The sequence below is a fragment of the Lineus longissimus genome, chromosome 5 (assembly GCF_910592395.1).
Source record: "Lineus longissimus chromosome 5, tnLinLong1.2, whole genome shotgun sequence".
NCBI lineage: Eukaryota > Metazoa > Nemertea > Pilidiophora > Heteronemertea > Lineidae > Lineus > Lineus longissimus.
In genome coordinates, this window is record NC_088312.1 from 6,294,543 (window position 1) to 6,311,514 (window position 16,972).

At 40.3% G+C, this 16,972-nt stretch overlaps 1 protein-coding gene across 5 annotated transcripts in view; it reads left to right on the plus strand.

Annotated features, from left to right (window-relative positions):
- Positions 1-345: 345 nt before the first annotated feature.
- Positions 346-16,972, plus strand: part of LOC135488040 (tyrosine-protein phosphatase 10D-like) — a 39,810-nt gene continuing 23,183 nt past the window's right edge. For all 5 annotated transcript variants that reach the window (XM_064772411.1, XM_064772412.1, XM_064772413.1 and 2 more), the window contains exons 1-16: positions 346-714; positions 2,687-2,705; positions 3,178-3,459; positions 5,246-5,524; positions 6,040-6,312; positions 7,045-7,314; positions 7,797-8,087; positions 8,582-8,881; positions 10,513-10,791; positions 11,194-11,466; positions 11,856-12,125; positions 12,488-12,766; positions 13,431-13,703; positions 14,757-15,017; positions 15,620-15,907; positions 16,205-16,474. In XM_064772411.1, the coding sequence (XP_064628481.1) occupies positions 634-714; positions 2,687-2,705; positions 3,178-3,459; positions 5,246-5,524; positions 6,040-6,312; positions 7,045-7,314; positions 7,797-8,087; positions 8,582-8,881; positions 10,513-10,791; positions 11,194-11,466; positions 11,856-12,125; positions 12,488-12,766; positions 13,431-13,703; positions 14,757-15,017; positions 15,620-15,907; positions 16,205-16,474 (3,988 nt within the window). In that variant the 5' untranslated portion in view covers positions 346-633. The remainder of the gene's footprint in view (positions 715-2,686; positions 2,706-3,177; positions 3,460-5,245; positions 5,525-6,039; positions 6,313-7,044; positions 7,315-7,796; positions 8,088-8,581; positions 8,882-10,512; positions 10,792-11,193; positions 11,467-11,855; positions 12,126-12,487; positions 12,767-13,430; positions 13,704-14,756; positions 15,018-15,619; positions 15,908-16,204; positions 16,475-16,972) is intronic.

Here is a 16,972-nt window from a genome sequence, read left to right on the forward strand (position 1 = left end):
AGGGACAAAGTCTATAAATATTATCAGCTGCTTAGCAATCAATATACGTCGCACATTCGGATTCGGACCAGAAAATGGCCTTACACAACAGCCCTGTCTATTGGCTAATTTATTAAATCTAACCCAGCCAGTTCAATTTGAATTATTTTAATTCCATGCAATTAGCACTTTTTGTCTCAAATCTAGTCACAACCAGGCAGCCATTTGTCTTCCTATGTCTTGTCACAACCCAAAATGACTGAAAGACACAATTTGAAAGCCCCGCCCACTTTACGACCACGTGCGTTTGTTGATGGGAGGGGAATCTCCGCCTCGATTTGAAAAACGAGGCTCTGTGGAAACCGGAAGTCAATGAAACAAACTCTCGGCATTCCCCTAAACATGCCAAATAACTTCGTAATAAGTGACACAACGATCTCAAAATGATGTGATAAAGACTTCTTTTAAGTTATAAAAACAGTATCTAGAGTTACATTGCCCGATTTTTTTTATAAGGACGATAAAAGGCCGGTTACGAGTGGTGTCTTTTTGGGTGGATCAACTTCCTGATCAAGTTTTGTTGCGTTTTCGTGTTGACACTGACAGGACAGTGTACATTCGTAGTGCTTTGTATACGTTTTACACACTGTGGTGATGACATTTGACAACAGAGTTATGTGTCTGCCGAGGATGGTGTGGAGTTTTGTTGTATTATTCATGTTATTCTATACACAGGTAAACATCTTATGCTTATCACGATATCACTACTAGTACTATCATTCATAATATCATCACTATCAGGTTGTACTTGTAGTACCGGTAGTCTCTAGTCAGGTTGTTTCCCAGTACAGGCAGCAGTTGGTACCACCAGTGCCCATGTGCCAGTGACAGTGTACTGTTACTGTTAGAATGTAGGTCTATATTATAATAGTGTCAAGTGTGTTGTGGGACCGTGGCGTGTTCTGATCGAGTGTTCTGTTGCTCGTTGTCGTTGGCGTCGCATGGCTTCACTTTAAATGCTATAAGCACAACATTTCCTGTCTCCTGGCTGTGCGTTAGTCTGGTTGTGGGAGGTCCACGCCTTATGGATATGGCATTGACCTATATTGAATAAAACCTGTGTCCCTGGTTCAAATACAACTTCGTATGAGCTAAAATCACAAATACAAAAAGGGGTGTCCCTAACTAAGGCCTGTTGGAAGTTTGTTGTCAACATGAATTGCCCACACCCTTATCTGTGCCTACGGAGCATATGAAGCTTCAAAACTATTGACATCTTCCTGGTTGTATGTGCTCCCTGAAAATGCACTAACTGGACGAGGATAGATTGATGTATGATCATGTTCTCATACCAATATCATGAACTTCCTTCTTGGGTGAAAAAAACTTTTTCATGAAAACTAGGACATTCTCCTATTTAGTTTATTTTTGCCGGAGTCTTCTCTTCCGTTCAGCTGTGCAAATGTAGTTTGACTAGGACTGTAAGTTTATGATAGATAGTACAGTATATTATAGATCAATGAATGGAGAGAAAAAATGCTTCATCATCATTGATCATTCCAATAGGCTTAATACTTCTTGGCAAAAGAATAACTTGTTCATAAAAACTAGGACATGCCCCAGTTTAATTCATTGTACTCTCAGGCTTCTGTTCAGTTGAGCTTTAGTTTAACTACTGGACTGTAAATGTATGGCTAGAGTTTTCTGTCAATCAATGATAAAGAACTGTACCAGTATACAAAAAGGCAGTGGTACTCACGACAATGAGTTTATGATATTGTTGAATCAACCAGGAAATTTGTTTCAATTCTGTTCTATTTTCTTTAGTTTCGTATCACTGCTGTTGGCGACTTGTTGTGCGTGATACTTCTAGCCAATTCCCAATAAATCAATGATAACTGAACTTCCTTGTTGCAAATACCATACCTTTTTGTCGGACTAAGAGATTATTGACAAAGTGAAACAGCCATATCTGCAAGCACCAAAAAAAAAAAATTCAGCGCTGGTTTTTCGAAACTAAAGAAGTTTGTCACTGACTTGGCTTACTTCTTGTTGATAACGTTTTTTAAGTAATCAATGCCAAGTGAGTGACGCACTTGTTACGAACAACTGGGCCCAGGGTGCGGTTCCTGACAATGAGTTTCTAAAACTTGATGAGAAACATTATTTGAGACCCACCTCGTGCTTCTACCCCATTTGCAATTAATGTGTACATTCTTTCTGCTAATGTGAAGTCCAGCTTCAAATAAACCTATATGTGTACAATACATGTATTTTGGACAATTTCGTAAAATATGAGGATGTCCTGAAATTCTAATGGATCAGGATGTGATAGAAGTGAATAGATAAAATGACAAATTTTGGTAGTGTTGTATTTTGTAATGTATAAATGAATAAATAAATAAATGCAAGTTCTTATTATGTAGCACTGTCTTTACTATACAACATTTTCGAAGCACTTTACATTTATATTGAAGGGCAGTGTCACATGGTTGCAGCTTTTACAACACAAAATGTTTGAGTAAAATAGTGAATAAAAGCAACTGTCAGTGTCTAATGATGCAAAAAAAACTACAGCTACTTAAAAATCTACCTGAGTTTTAACTAAATTTTAACTGAATTGAAGAAATTGAACAGTAGTGTCTATAGTGTTGGTTACTTTTCTTTAGCACTGATTTTAACTTCCAATTCTTCTTCATGTTTTCAGATCATTCCAGTTTCTGCTGGTAAGTATAGAGGACAGTGTTTGACATATAATGATTCTGTTTAAAAAGTGTGGGGTCCCTTGCATAAAAAATGTGTCCAGAAAAAACTACCAAGTCTTTGCTTTCATATCAATTTCAAAGCATAATGTGACTAAATTACTTAAAATCAAGCATCTTATCTATCTATAAGGAACAGTGCATGAATGTTTAGGGCATTATGGTCTTGTCGGAACGGAGCGATATGGAAACTTGTCCAGGAAGTTTGGATTGGGTGCGCAACATTTTGTACATACATTTAGTCTCGTGTGTTATCATCTTGGGTAGGCCCTACATAGTACCAGCGCAACTTTTTCCCAGTATCTAATGCATATGATATTGATAATGCTCGTTTAAGTTATTAGATAGTGAAATGAAGTAACGTCATGTCTAACATCAAAAATATATAAGCGAGCCTTATATATTTTTGCTAACATCTTTCTTTACTCTCTTCCAGCCTCGCCAGATCTTGCCTCTAATTTGACCGTGGAAGCAATAACAGCAGCAGGAGCCACAGTGAGATGGGCTCAAAGTCAAACATCAGCAACATTTGAGAATTATAGAGTGTCAATCAGCCCTAACAATTTGGGAATTGTTTTCACTCCTGGTCCTCTTATCTCTTCGAACGCAACGGAGACAGTTATAACAAATTTAACACCTGGTGTTGAGTACACCGTTTCTGTTCGTACTGTAAATGGTTCAGACGAGGGCACGCCAAAGACAGCTAAGCTCACTACGAGTAAGTTTTATACATAAGCTAAGGCAGGAAGTTGCTCAATTCAAGATCTTTTGATCATATAGGGCCGCCTACTTGTACAGTTTGGGAGTATACAGTGTGCACTTTTTGGGGCCACTGTACACGTAATTAAAGTGATTGCAGTTTTTACATGAAAGTTGGAAGGAAATGTCTCCAAAACAGTTAAAAATCATGCCATATTTTCAAAAATAACACCATGTAGCATGCTGAAAGGTTTTTTTTCCCCGGAGGCAAATATTTGCCCATGCTGAAGGATTTTTTTCCCTGGAGGCCAATATTTGCCCATTGACTTTCACCTTGAAACGGTGTGTAGGTAGACTGGTGGACTGTTTTGAAAGTCATGTGATGCAATGTAACCTCATGTAGAACCTGGGAATTGATATCAGTTATGCCTACTCATTTGCAGTTTCAAAAGAATATAAAAAATTTATATATCTTACATCTGAGCCATTTGAAGGGTTTTGATTCGGAATATAGGGTAGTAATATCTGAACGTGAATTCTCTGCAATCCTCCAAACTGATTGTTGCGTCCGTCCCTAGCAAGATCACATAAAAGGCAAAGAACTGACAACACCCTGTTATAATGTTCTTTTCAGATCCTGCTGCAGTCAGTGTTTTATCAATAGGTGTCACTAGTGTCACCTCCAGCTCTGCAACATTGAACTGGGGGGCAGTTACTGCTGGATTCTTCCAGTTTTATGTGATTGCTATTGATGGAGGTGCCTCCGTGGATCCACCTGTTATTGTCAAGGGCATGGAGACATCGTCTTTAAAGCAGCTCACCTCAGGCACAGAGTACAGTGTTACAATAAAAACAATAGCTGGGTCTCTTGAGAGTGACACTGTGACATTCAGGTTCAGGACAAGTTAGTTGGCAACAACATGAATTTCTACCTCTCTGTCCTATAATTATAATCATGATGTTTTGAAATGATAATAGGCAAAATTTAACAAAGCAGTTGTTTTGAGTGGCTAACTCATTAGTGTCCTTGCCTCACATACACCCTCATTTTCTATGACTCATTGATTAAAATGCCTCACTTTCTCTTTATCATGTGCCTAACTTTTTTCTGCCACCGTTTGTTTTGTAACACTGTCTTAAGTAGGTCACATTCTGCCTATCAGTATTTTCTGGTGAGGGGACAATTATGATTTTAATGAAAATGATAAGGATTTAAAATTACATTACTGCTATGGATGATGTGACTAAGAACTAAAGAAGTAAAATATTTTACATTGAGTTGTAATAAATGTCACCAATGAGCTAGCCTGTTAAATTGACCGAAAAAATTGTATCATCACTGACATCAGGATATGTAAAAGGCCTTTTCCATTGTCTTTTAAGGCAATCTTCACTGAAACCATTTGAAAGTGTTCTGGAAAGTTATCCATACTTTAGTCGTCTACAGTTCAATCAATATACCTATCTGCCATTGAGTAAACTTTTGGAGAATTTTAATATTAAAATACCCTGTTTGACGAACATTAAGAAAAATGATACTCCTCAACTGCTGGATTTTGATGGGAAAAATGCATTAGGAATAGGAGTACACTTTGGATGTTGGTTGAAATCACTAGAATTCTCCAAAATTGGATGAAATTGGCTGCAAATACTCCAAAGTTCAAATACCGTTTGGACATTTTTGGTGTCAGTGACGGTTTTGCGTACAGATGTGTCTACTTCTCTCTTGTCTTGAAACTTCAACGAAATTCTCCATTGTCGCAGGTTCTGTAATTATCATCAGATTGAATTTAACATCTTTTCAGAGCCAGAGAAGGTTGATTATGCATCAATTACTGTTGGCAATACTGCAACGACGACGATGGCCACCTTGACTTGGGGTGAAGTGACGACTCAATTTCAAACATATGAGATTGCTATCACTCCAACAACAGGAGGAGCAAAAGCTAATCCAGCTTCAGTTGACAATGGGACAACCACGACAAATCTCGAAAGTTTGACTCCAGGAACACTGTACAACGTATATATCAACACGAAGAATGGACAACTGGAGAGTGAAAATGCGACCATGACATTTACTACAAGTAAGTCTTATTTTTGTTTGCTGGACAGTCACTCCTGATCTGTCAATAAATCAGTTCTTCAAAGCTGTTATTTGTCTCCATGAAACTGGTTTTGTAGGCAAGTTCCTTCACGAAGCCGAATGATGTTCCTGATGGTTGCCAATCTTGGACACCTCCCCATTGGGATGTCCCCACATCCCCATTATATGGGAGGGGATGTCTAATCATGTAAATCTATTAAAACACAAGATAGCTGCATCTGGGTAGCAAATGGCTTATTAGTATCAGTAGTATGAAATACCCAAATGTCATGTAGCATTGTCTCTATAGATTAGCATTTCCTACTCATGGATTCAGTATTTTGTGAAATCTGAGTACATCAATTTCATTCATTATCTCCTGATGTCATTTAGGCTCATCTTCCATGTGACATGTGCCTGGTTTTGCTGTGACGGGTCACATTTTGCCTGATGCATTTTGCTTATTTTCCCTTTAGTTTACTGTAGCATGCCCTTTGCTTCGTTTCTTTGCTGCAGAACCCCAACCTGTTGACCAGTTGAACATTTTTGTCAACGCCGCCACCAATACAGCCACAGTGTCATGGGAGAAAGTTGCCATTGGATCATTTGATGCCTACAGCATCAGTATACAACCGACTGCGACAATTTCATCAACGCCGGTTGCGAGTTCTGTTGCAGCTCCAACTGTAAATCTGTCGGGGCTTGAACCTGGCATGGAATACACCCTAACTCTTAAAACAGTTTCTGGTGGCATAGAGAGTGATGATGCCACCAAAACATTTTGGACAAGTAGGTTTCATTCGGAACATTCATGATTATTACAGATTCTATTAAAAAGGCCTCGACCACAGTATATCAATGGTTGCTATGGAAAATACGTTAAACCTTGTATTGATTGCAGCAGTCCTTGGTATTGCAACCAAGGACCTCTAGGTTTCAATTGGATGGCAAATGTTTGCCTTCAGCCATTTCAAAATAGAAGTTATAGTCTATTGCCGTAGGTCCTTGGTTGATTAATCAAGGTCGCTGGATCAGAAGACCTAAAATTACATTCAAAAACCCTCAGCTGGCTCTTTGGGCTTTGGTCTGCATTTTTGGTCTACACGAGCCGTCCTGATTAGATAACCACTGCCAGCTCTGTATCACATTCCTTGAATATAACTACATCTGTTTAAAAATAAAAATCTGAACTTCCTGTCCACATTTTGATTATCAAAGTACCAGAACCAGCTACATGGTCGGCCTAAATAGTTGATATTCAACACTGAATCAAAGTCAATCAGTCAGGCAGTAAGTCGAGTTACTTGTATCGAGTTTAAATATAGTTTGTATAAATCATAAAAATGACTTTAAAAAAGTGTTTTGATGAAGATTTAAAAAAATAATTTAAAGGCACTATGTGTTGGTCCACAACACTAAAAAAGGGATACCTTTCTGTGACCCCAATCTCCATTCACAACACCTGGATTTGTTTGATTTTGTTTCGAAGCATTTTGGATAAAAAGAAATTTTTCTCTTCAGAACCTATGGCTGTAGATGCTGGAAAAATAACTCCTGCCGACATTACCATATCTACTGCCTCTGTGTCATGGACTCCAGTAGCTAGCGCAGACTCCTATAGTGTTGCTATCTCACCATCGACATCAGCTACCCCTAATATTGCTCACAGCCCGAAGTCAAGTACTACAGCTACCTTCAGTGCCCTTTCACCTGGCGTCGAGTACAACGTATCTATCACGTCCATGAAAGGTGTGGTAACGGGTGATGCAACACTGAAGACCTTCAGGACAAGTATGCATTGGGTTGGGGGGCTCAATTATGGTTTATAATAAAATGTACATGTTGCTTTTAGCATGATATTGTATCACAATTGAATTAATAGATTTTGTTTTGAATATATTTATCCTGATTTTTGTCATTGCTATTTTAGAGTGCTCTCATAATAGGATGAAAGTAGAATGTTTCAATGTAAAGAATCGACCTTATTGCCTTAAGCAGCCTAGTATTCCCTTGCTTTAGTAGGTGTAGCTTCAATTTCTTCAAAGCACCCCTCCACAAACTACCAACTGAAATGACTTATCTTGTCTAAATGCATCTCTTGTTGGACTTGTCTATGAACATGATGAATGAATCATAGTCTTGGACAATGGAACTTGATGATAACAGACAAGAAACAGATGTTATTGTAATCATTTGGCAGCCATAAATTTTAACTGTTTCTTTTCTGTGGGTAGAAAGGGGATATGATATCGTCATTCTGCATTTTCTTCCAGAACCGCCAAACCTTGTTGGACCTGTTGTCCTTGACGCTGTCGAGATGAATACTGCCACAGCCACATGGAAGAGACCAGGCGCAGGAACATTCACCAGTTACACGATCAATGTGACGGCTGATGAGGATGGACTAACACCACCGACGGTAACTCCGCCTTCTGTTCTGAGTAGTGATGCATCTCCAAGTGTTAATTTGTCCAATCTTGTCGCTGGTCAGGTGTATACTGTTTCTGTCTCGACAAACTGGGATGGAGTAGAAGGCTCGGCTACAACTAAAAAATTCAGAACGAGTAAGTACAGTGGAACCTCCCTTAACAGACACCTCTCTATTAAGGACAACCTCTCTATTAAGGACACTAGTTGTGGTCCCAAAGTGGTTGTTTCCATTCAATTGGACCTCTCTAATCGGGACACTTCTCAATTAAGGACTGCACTTGTCAGTTCTGCGGGTGTCCTTAATAGAGAGGTTCTACTCTATGTCACTTTTAAATCTTTTGTATCTATGCCAGGGCAGGTTATAGTCCCCCACCACCTTACCGTAGTGGCACACAAAAACGCTCATCCCGCCTTGGAGGAGGAATATTCCCGTGAGGAAATCACCTCCAAGTGCAGAGCGAACGCTGAAGAAGAAGGCAAATTGAACAATTCTTCAACTTCCGGTGACATTTGTTACTGCTGCTTAAAAGCAATATTCTACAGCACTACTCGTCATGAGCTCACCTGTTACATAAAAGTCAAGCAGTGCTAACACGTCTAAGATTTCCTGTTTCTGTTTCTCTTCTAGAGCCACTTCAAGTTTCTTCCATTGCTATAACTGACTTAACCACGACTACTGCAACCATAACATGGACTTCTCTTACACTTGCTGCCAAGTATAATTCCATTTACAAGTACAAAGTTGAAATTGTGCCGTCTGTGCAGTCTACTCCAAACATAGCTGCTCCTATGGTCCAGCATCCTGGTAATTCAGCTGGTGTGACTGGTATGATCTCTGGAACAATGTACCAGGTAAAGGTGACTACCATTGCTGGGAAGGACTCTCTTGAAGCGATGAGTGATCCTACTGAATATAACTTCACCGCAAGTAAGTGATCAGAAAATTGGTATCTTTTTCGTCCTTTTTTCTTAGGGCCGGGCTGCCAATGCACCTCCGTTTGCAATCTGCTTACATTTCACTGCTCATCCCCAAGTTACTTCCGGTAGTCATTAATTGAATTTCCCAGGTTCCAGTTGCTCAATCAGCGTGAGTGACTTGAATGCCAGTGTCAGCTCAATCAACTCGGCCAAAATCTCATCAATTTCATCTTCAAGAGGAGTGCTAGGACTGCTAGTTAGGAGAAAGGAAACCGATCCTGAAACGCTTATAAAAATGGGGAGTTTTTAACTGCCCAGTTAAAACCTAAGGCGGGAATAAGCTTCCATTAATAAATCTTAGCACTTTCGAGTTCTCCTCAGGTACTTGATTATGTGAGCTGAGCTTCTGGGTAACATTGCATAATGTTGCATAACATTTATACTGACTCCAATCAATGAACTGCGTAATAGGTAATCATCAATTTAGTTATTTTTACTACGTTCAGCTAGTCTAAATGTTAATAAAGAGTTTTGTGCCATGACTGGATCTCTTAAACGGCAACACTACTGCTCATGCCGATTGTGCAACTGGGCTCAGTTGCAGTGATAGTCATAGTTTGCCAATAGTTTCTGACTTGAGAAATGGACGAGGTTACATTCGTGGTCAATGTTGAAAGAAGTCCGAATTATGTGGCCCTTAGCATAGAAAGCCAATATCAAAAGTTTAAGCAGTCAGCAGAATAGTTTGAAACTGGTCAGCTGTGCATTGCACCCGACTCCTCTCTCCTCATGTTAATGTAACTCTCTCCCATTCCTGCATGCTCTCATCATCACCAGATGTCTGTTTGACTTTCGGTTGAATTGCGTCACTACTGTTTGATAAAGCTGATCATATTACCGGTAATGCATTTTCCCATTGATCTAACCATTGCCCCACCCAAAACATAGAAAAATGTATAAAAAAGCTCTTTTGGTTAAAAATGTTGCATTTTTTAAAAAAAAAGTCACAGTTTTTCTTTTAACTCTTTCAGTGCCCAGGATTTGGGCATTTTTGGGCATTGTCACTACCCAAAATCTCACAAAAATAATTGAGATACACTCATCAAAATTCTTCAAAACCTTTGTCTTTACCTCCTGTTTCAATAAAACAGCAGTAATAAGTAGGGGCATACTAGGATTATGTTCTAAATTTGTTTGAGGGAGTGGTATTTTTGGCCGATTTTCACCATTTTTCACCTAAAATGAGGGGTGGCAAACCCCACCCCACCCTCTCAGTCGAAAAAATTATTCAATTTGGACGCCCCAGGCCAGAGAAACCATATGAACCACATTTGAGTAGCTGGGGACATCTGGTGTCGTCTGGAGGAACTAAAATACCTTAATATTTAGGACGTACATGTACGTCCTTGGCACTGAAAGAGTTAAACATGGTCTGACACAAGAAAGGTACAACACCCGGCAGTGAAAGGGTTAACTTTGTTATGTTACCTGAAATTTGTAAGGTGATGACTTCAAATAACGTGTTTTCTGTCCTTCCTTTCAACCCTTCTGAGACACTGGCATTAAGGTAAAGTCTGCGCATGCCCAGTCTTAGGAGGGTTCATCTACTTTGCATGCTATTCTCCTGTATACTTCCTCCAGAGCCAACACCTGTCACACAGAACACTATTAAGTTTGTTAATGTCACAAACGAGACCGCTACAGCGATATGGGGCACAGTTTCTGTTGGAGAAAAAAGTGAATATGAAGTCAGCATCAGTCCGGCTGGACCGGTCATCAACCCGAGCCCAGTTCCTGGAACAACAGACCCACCGACGACTGACCTGACCAATCTCGTTCCTGGGACACTGTATAACCTCACTGTAATAACATTGTCGGGTACGACCGAGAGCACTCCATCATCGGCCACATTCACAGCAAGTAAGTGTACTGTTGCAGCTTTAGGTGTAGGTGAAAATAGTTTGTAAATTTGACCTTATTTGCTGCTGTAAACTGCTTGATATATATTTATTCAATATCATTTGTAGCATTAGCGCTTTCCTTGGCCGATTGTCATTAGTTTTCTACTCTTCATACCAGTACGAAAGAACTTTTAGAAATGTACATACTGTTACAATATTGCGAACTCAACTATCTGTACCGCTTATGTACCTGTGCCCAGTTGACTGTCAAGTGTACACCAGGCAGTTAAAATTACTCGTCTTGAGGTCATGGGTTTATTTTGTTGTCAAACAACTACAGTACTTGAACTTTGGTATTTCAAACTACGATACTTGTCTGTTCTTTTTCTGTGAAGACCTTCTGCATGCTTCTTTCCCACAGAGCCAATGTCTGTCAATGCCAACCGGGTTCAGGTTACAGCTATTACAATCATGTCTGCCTCTGTGTCTTGGCCCAAGATCAACGAGGGCCTTGTAACTTCCTATACCGCTACAATAAACGAAGCAGGAACAGTCAACCCCGCAACTGTGACAAGTCTTGAAAACCCTTCTGTCCAGTTGACAGGCTTGACAGCAGGGACTGAATACACAATTGCCATCTTCACCAATTCTGGGGATGTGAAGAGTGAAGCAGTCCAAAAGAAATTCCACACAAGTATGTTCACTTGTCCAGTTGTTTGCAAATGTTTTTTAACTTGTTACTACCTGTTTGATATTCTACTCAAAATGATTCAGCAAGTTTTAAAACTCTTGTCTGTTAAAGGAAATGTTTTTGTTGACCTCAAGTAAAATCACACAGACCAAAGCTCATTGTTACATGAAAAACTTCTTTAAGCTGGTGTTGTTTAACTTTTTTACGGTTGGATCAAATTCAAATGGTACTTTTATGATAACAACAGTGAGACTTCGCTTATTGGACCATTCTTGCCATGCAATACTCACTTCTGAAGTTATCATTGTCAAGGTCAAGTTGTTTCTGTGTTTGACATGCTTTTGGTTTTTTGTGTTTGCTTATTTTGTTTTGTTCTTTATTCATTAACATAGTGGCAGAGCAGGTGACTGGCATAACGGTTGAGACTGTCACAACGACCACTGCTACTATAACGTGGCTGAAGGTCTCCTCTGGAGGGGTTGACCATTACAGCATTAGTGTTAGCCCTGTGGGAGCGACGATTACCCCTGCCACAGTTGGCGGGTCTGAAACAAACCCGCAAACTAGCTTGAGTCAGCTGAGGCCTGGAGTCCAGTATAACATCACCATATCATCCATCGCTGGTAATCAGACTACGTCTGCCAGCAAGACGTTTTTTACAAGTATGTAAAGCAAACTTTCCGTAAGAAATTATGACAAGATGTGCCTCCCAGGTGGTGACCGTTGGTTACATCTTCGGCTATTTTTCAGTCCCCAGGTACACTACCTGAGAACTATACAGTGCTCAATTGTTCGCAATGTATTGTAAGACCACTCGTTTATAATGACAGAAATTTTTGGCGCCAATCATATAGTTTATGTTTCATTTATTCATCTGTGGGAATCTCATGCCTATGTCTCCAGAAGAAAGGGTCTAAATTCACTAAAACTAGAGTAGATGAAATCTGCTACTTTGGTATTTTTAACCATGTCCCCTAACGTCTGAAAAGATCCTTTTATGCTTTGCTTGCTTCTGTTTCTGTAGAACCTCATCCGGTATCTGTGTCAACCATGCATGTGAAGAATGTCACCAGCGAGTCCGCCCTTCTCACCTGGGACGAAGTCGTCACGGGGGAGTTTGAAAGTTACAGAGTGTCCATTTCTCCTACTGGGCCTACGATCATCCCTGCCAGCATCAACAGCAATGAAACCCGCCCCTCTAGTCTGATTTCTGACCTGTCCCCAGGTGTTGAATACACTGTTATCGTGGTTACGGTTGCTGGGGACATGGCAAGTGACCCTAGTGATGTAAAATTTAGGACAAGTACGTTTTAAACTTTCATCACGTTTTATATATTTGAGAATGATTCTTTCTTCCCTTGGTGATCTGCCTTGGCCATCACAGAATTAGCTGTTGCAATAGCATAGGTTCAGTTCAGTTTGCCTTGAGCTGTTGCTTATCAGAGTAAATATATTTTGTACCAATTTTAACATCTGAATAATGCAGGTCTTTTAAGAACTGATTATCTCTTGATTTAAACGATGGATTGGTTGAACTCCTTTGTTCACTCCACAAAATGCTGTGCCAACTTCTCAGAAATTACAGCTGTTATCAGTAAGACAAAGCCTATACGGTACTCCTTTGAGGACTTGAGGAATCAACTTCACAGTCTGCTTTGGACAAATTCCCAGATTTTGCATCCGGTTACGCATGTGCATCGATAACCAAGGTAAACAAGCTGAAACCAAGGTATGCTTTTTCATGCGTATGCGTAACTGGATGCAAAATGGAGAAACGTTGTTCAAACTTCTGCCGACCGCTGTGTCGATTCAAAGGCCTCAAGGGATTACGACTTTGAAGTTATTTGATTAGAATCGGTGGGATTTTTTGCCATTATCAATCATTTTCTTCAATGTTTTGTTGGTTTTTACTGCTATTCTTTGTTTTGCCCTACTTTGTTTATTTATACCCATTTTGTTTTCATCAGTTCCAAGAGCAGTGGATGTGGACTCAATTGTAATTGATAGTAGTGCCATTGACACCGCTAATGTGACATGGGCCATGGTAAATGGGACAGTCGACACATATACCATTGAAGTTTCCCCCTCTGGACCAACGGTGACCCCAAGCTCTGTAAATAGTGGAGACGCGCCCTTTAGCAGCCTGACTAACCTTTTGCCTGGTGCTCGGTACAATGTGACGATTATGTCGGTGTCTGGGGACCAGTCTAGTGCTTCTACTTCTAAGAGCTTTTGGACAAGTACGAAATACATTTAGTTCTTGATGTAGCCTTTATCAGAGCTGACGACGATTTACTTGAACAATAGTTTCCTGTTTTCATCAGAAATATTTATTTAGAGAATGGTATCCTTTCTATCTTCATCATTTAGGCATTGTGGCCCAGAAATTGGGCCTTGGCCCCTATGTTGAGGTTATAAAATATTTGAATCCAGTACTTAGTTTTTAATACTTTGGCTGCATAAATTGGATTGCGTTAATGTAATTCTGCAAAAATGTGGTTTTACTCAGTTTCTGTGGACTTCTGGTTCATTCTGTTATCGTCAGTTCTGAATTATCGTGATTTGATTTTTATTATTAGTTTTAGATTAAGCTTATTACTGTAGGTTAGATCTTGTAGTGCAACTTTCTTCATCACTGTCTTTGTACAGTAGAACCTCTGTATCAAAGACACCCTTTTTACCCTTTTCAAGTGGGTGTCCTGCTACAGTGGTGTCCGTTAAGGGCGGTTCCACTGCATATTGAATTTCTAAATTTTCAAAGATTGTTTTCAGATTTATGCTAAAACACTTATTATTTGCGCGAGATATTAAAGTCCAGAGATAAATGCGACCTAAGTATTGACACTGTGTTGCACTCTGCTATTAGAATTCACTTCTCTCCTACATGAACTCTGCATGTCTGATTTCCCTTTGTGAGATATTTGAATACCTCGTTGGTGCTAGTCGTCCATTGTATGTCCCTGTCCTGCATCTCAGCATCGTCACAGCAGTGCTACTACATTGTTGCCAGTGAAGTCTGTCAATCATAACATTTGTGAATTCAGGCAAAAAATGATTTAATTGATTTGCTTCAAAGCAAATACCCATAGCTCCTATTCTCATGATACCGCCACATTCTTACATGTAAGTTCTTGCTGAGTTCCCCTGAAATTTTAGTTTCTTAGGAAACAAGTCCAAGCTTGATTTTATGCTTCGTTCTCCTTCTTTAAATTGTTATAGATTAAAAAGTAAAAACTATTCCACAGTTTTTCCATGGTTATTCCTTTTATCGACATAGTCTTGTTTTCTTTCAGAGCCATCGTCTGTGACTGATGTTAATCTTGAACAAAACATTGACAAGATGAACATTACCTGGAAGGCTATGGCTGGCAGCACTCAGTCCAGCTACAAGATCAGGTCCCATGCCATCTTTGAAAATATAACGTCAAATTGGTCAGAAGTGACTGAGACTTCAAAGGTGATCAGTATCAAAGCAGGCGAGAAGTACAAGGTCGAAGTGATTGCGATCAGCGGTGACCAGAGCAGTGATGCTGCTTCAGCAACTCTGGAGACAGGTACGTCCCTTTTAAAGGATATGAAGATGGTCTTTGATCTCTACTGGGGACCAAGAAATTCTTGAAACAGCAGCACAATTTGGAGCTGAAAGAACTTAGTGTGGCTTGCAACTAGAACAAAGTTTGTGAGAGTAATCTTCCTTTTAAAAATAGTATCAGTATGATACTAGGGAAGGCAGTAGACCAGGAATTTCATAATGGTAGTTTCTTGTGCTCACATGGGGCTTGTCTTTTCCAGACCAAGGGTATGGAGCTGCAGAAAGAGTCAATTTGATCGTAGTCGCCCAAATACTCCTTTGAGGACATTGAACCAGTGCTGCGGTCGGCAGAAGTTTGAATTTTGTTCTCTCCAGATTTTGTCCCCAGTTACACATGCGCTATATTTTCCCCGGTTACACCTTGGTGAATGCTTCTTTTCCTTGATTCCTTTTCAAGGTGCATACGTCACCATATACAATCTGGACATTTTGTTCCGACTTCTGCTGAACATGGTGCGGAGAAACTAACAAAGCAGCCTAATATTCCCATGACTGTGCCTAACTGGTACTTGAAAATGTTTGTGGAATGGAGCCAGTTAGCCATTCGTTCTTTCCTCTTTTCAGCACCTTTCCCCCCAGCAGAAGCCTCGGTGGACAAGTCAGCGGCAACTATCACCAGTATTGAAGTGACATGGACTGCTCCGACACCTGCATCGTACATCACCAAATACATCATAAAGTACACTAAAGAGGGAAACCTAAGTACACCCAGTCAGGTCGAGGCCACTACCAAGGAAATCAGGAAGACTATACCTAGTTTAGAGGCAGGCGTGAAATACAACATTCAAATCTTCACTGAGAGCACGGATGGCAAAATGAGCGCGACTAGTACCAACACAACGGGAACAGCGAGTAAGTTGTTTTTGTTTTTTCTGTTGTTGGGAACAAAAGAATTGATACTTTGGCAGCATCAATCATGGTGTCAAAACAATTATCAGTTTCTCGGTTCATTTATAAACATGTACAGCTCAATTTCTCCACCCAAGTCTAATAAAGCAAATTGCCCCAGTGTGGATTCTTGGTTTCATTCGCTGGATTGTAAATGTGATGAAAATACTTCTACAATATGTCTACTCTGCCTAGCCCAGTCTCACCAATGATCTCCAATGGGAATGAAATCCTTTAATTCCATTCTATCTCCCTTTTCAGAGCCCAACTGTGATGTTGTTGTGACTGACCTCTCCACTGAAGAAGACAGGCTAAAGGCAAACTTCACTGCAAGTAAACTGGTATTCACCGAGTATAAGTTTGTCATCACCTTTGGTCTAATACCACCAACCATGACTCTTCCAAAGAATACCACAATTACAGAACTTGTATATGATAAGGGTGTGCAGCCTGGGAACAGATATACCCTCCGGGCATCATGTGTCAGCAATGGTGTAGAAAGTAATGCGACAGAATATTTTGTTTCTTCAGGTGAGTGCAATTGTTTATAAAGATTTTGTTTTTATTCTATTCTGCTAGCGAGGCCATGATTGCCACTGCATTGTTGTGGATGGAACAGCGAGCTGGGGCAGATATTGTTTTAACAATCATATTCAGGTCAGGTTACCGGTAGGCTAACTACGGGTTGCCGGCAGGTCAGACTGGTTACCTCTGATAGCCTCTGAACCAGTTCACCTATTACAGTCGGGCTCGGGTTAGGTCAGGACGGGTGCTAACTGAGTACCTGCAGCGTGCCGATAGCCTCTGAACCAGTTCACCTGTTACAGTCGGGCTTGGGTTAGGTCAGGACGGGTGCTAACAGAGTACCTGCAGCGTGCCGATAGCCTCTGAACCAGTTCACCTGTTACAGTCGGGCTCAGGTTTGGTCAGGAGAGGTGCTAACAGAGTACCTACAGGTTGGACTGTTTGTCATTGGTATCCCATAAACCAGTGCCACTTTTTTTGGGGGGGGGGGCTGGCCCCCTTAAC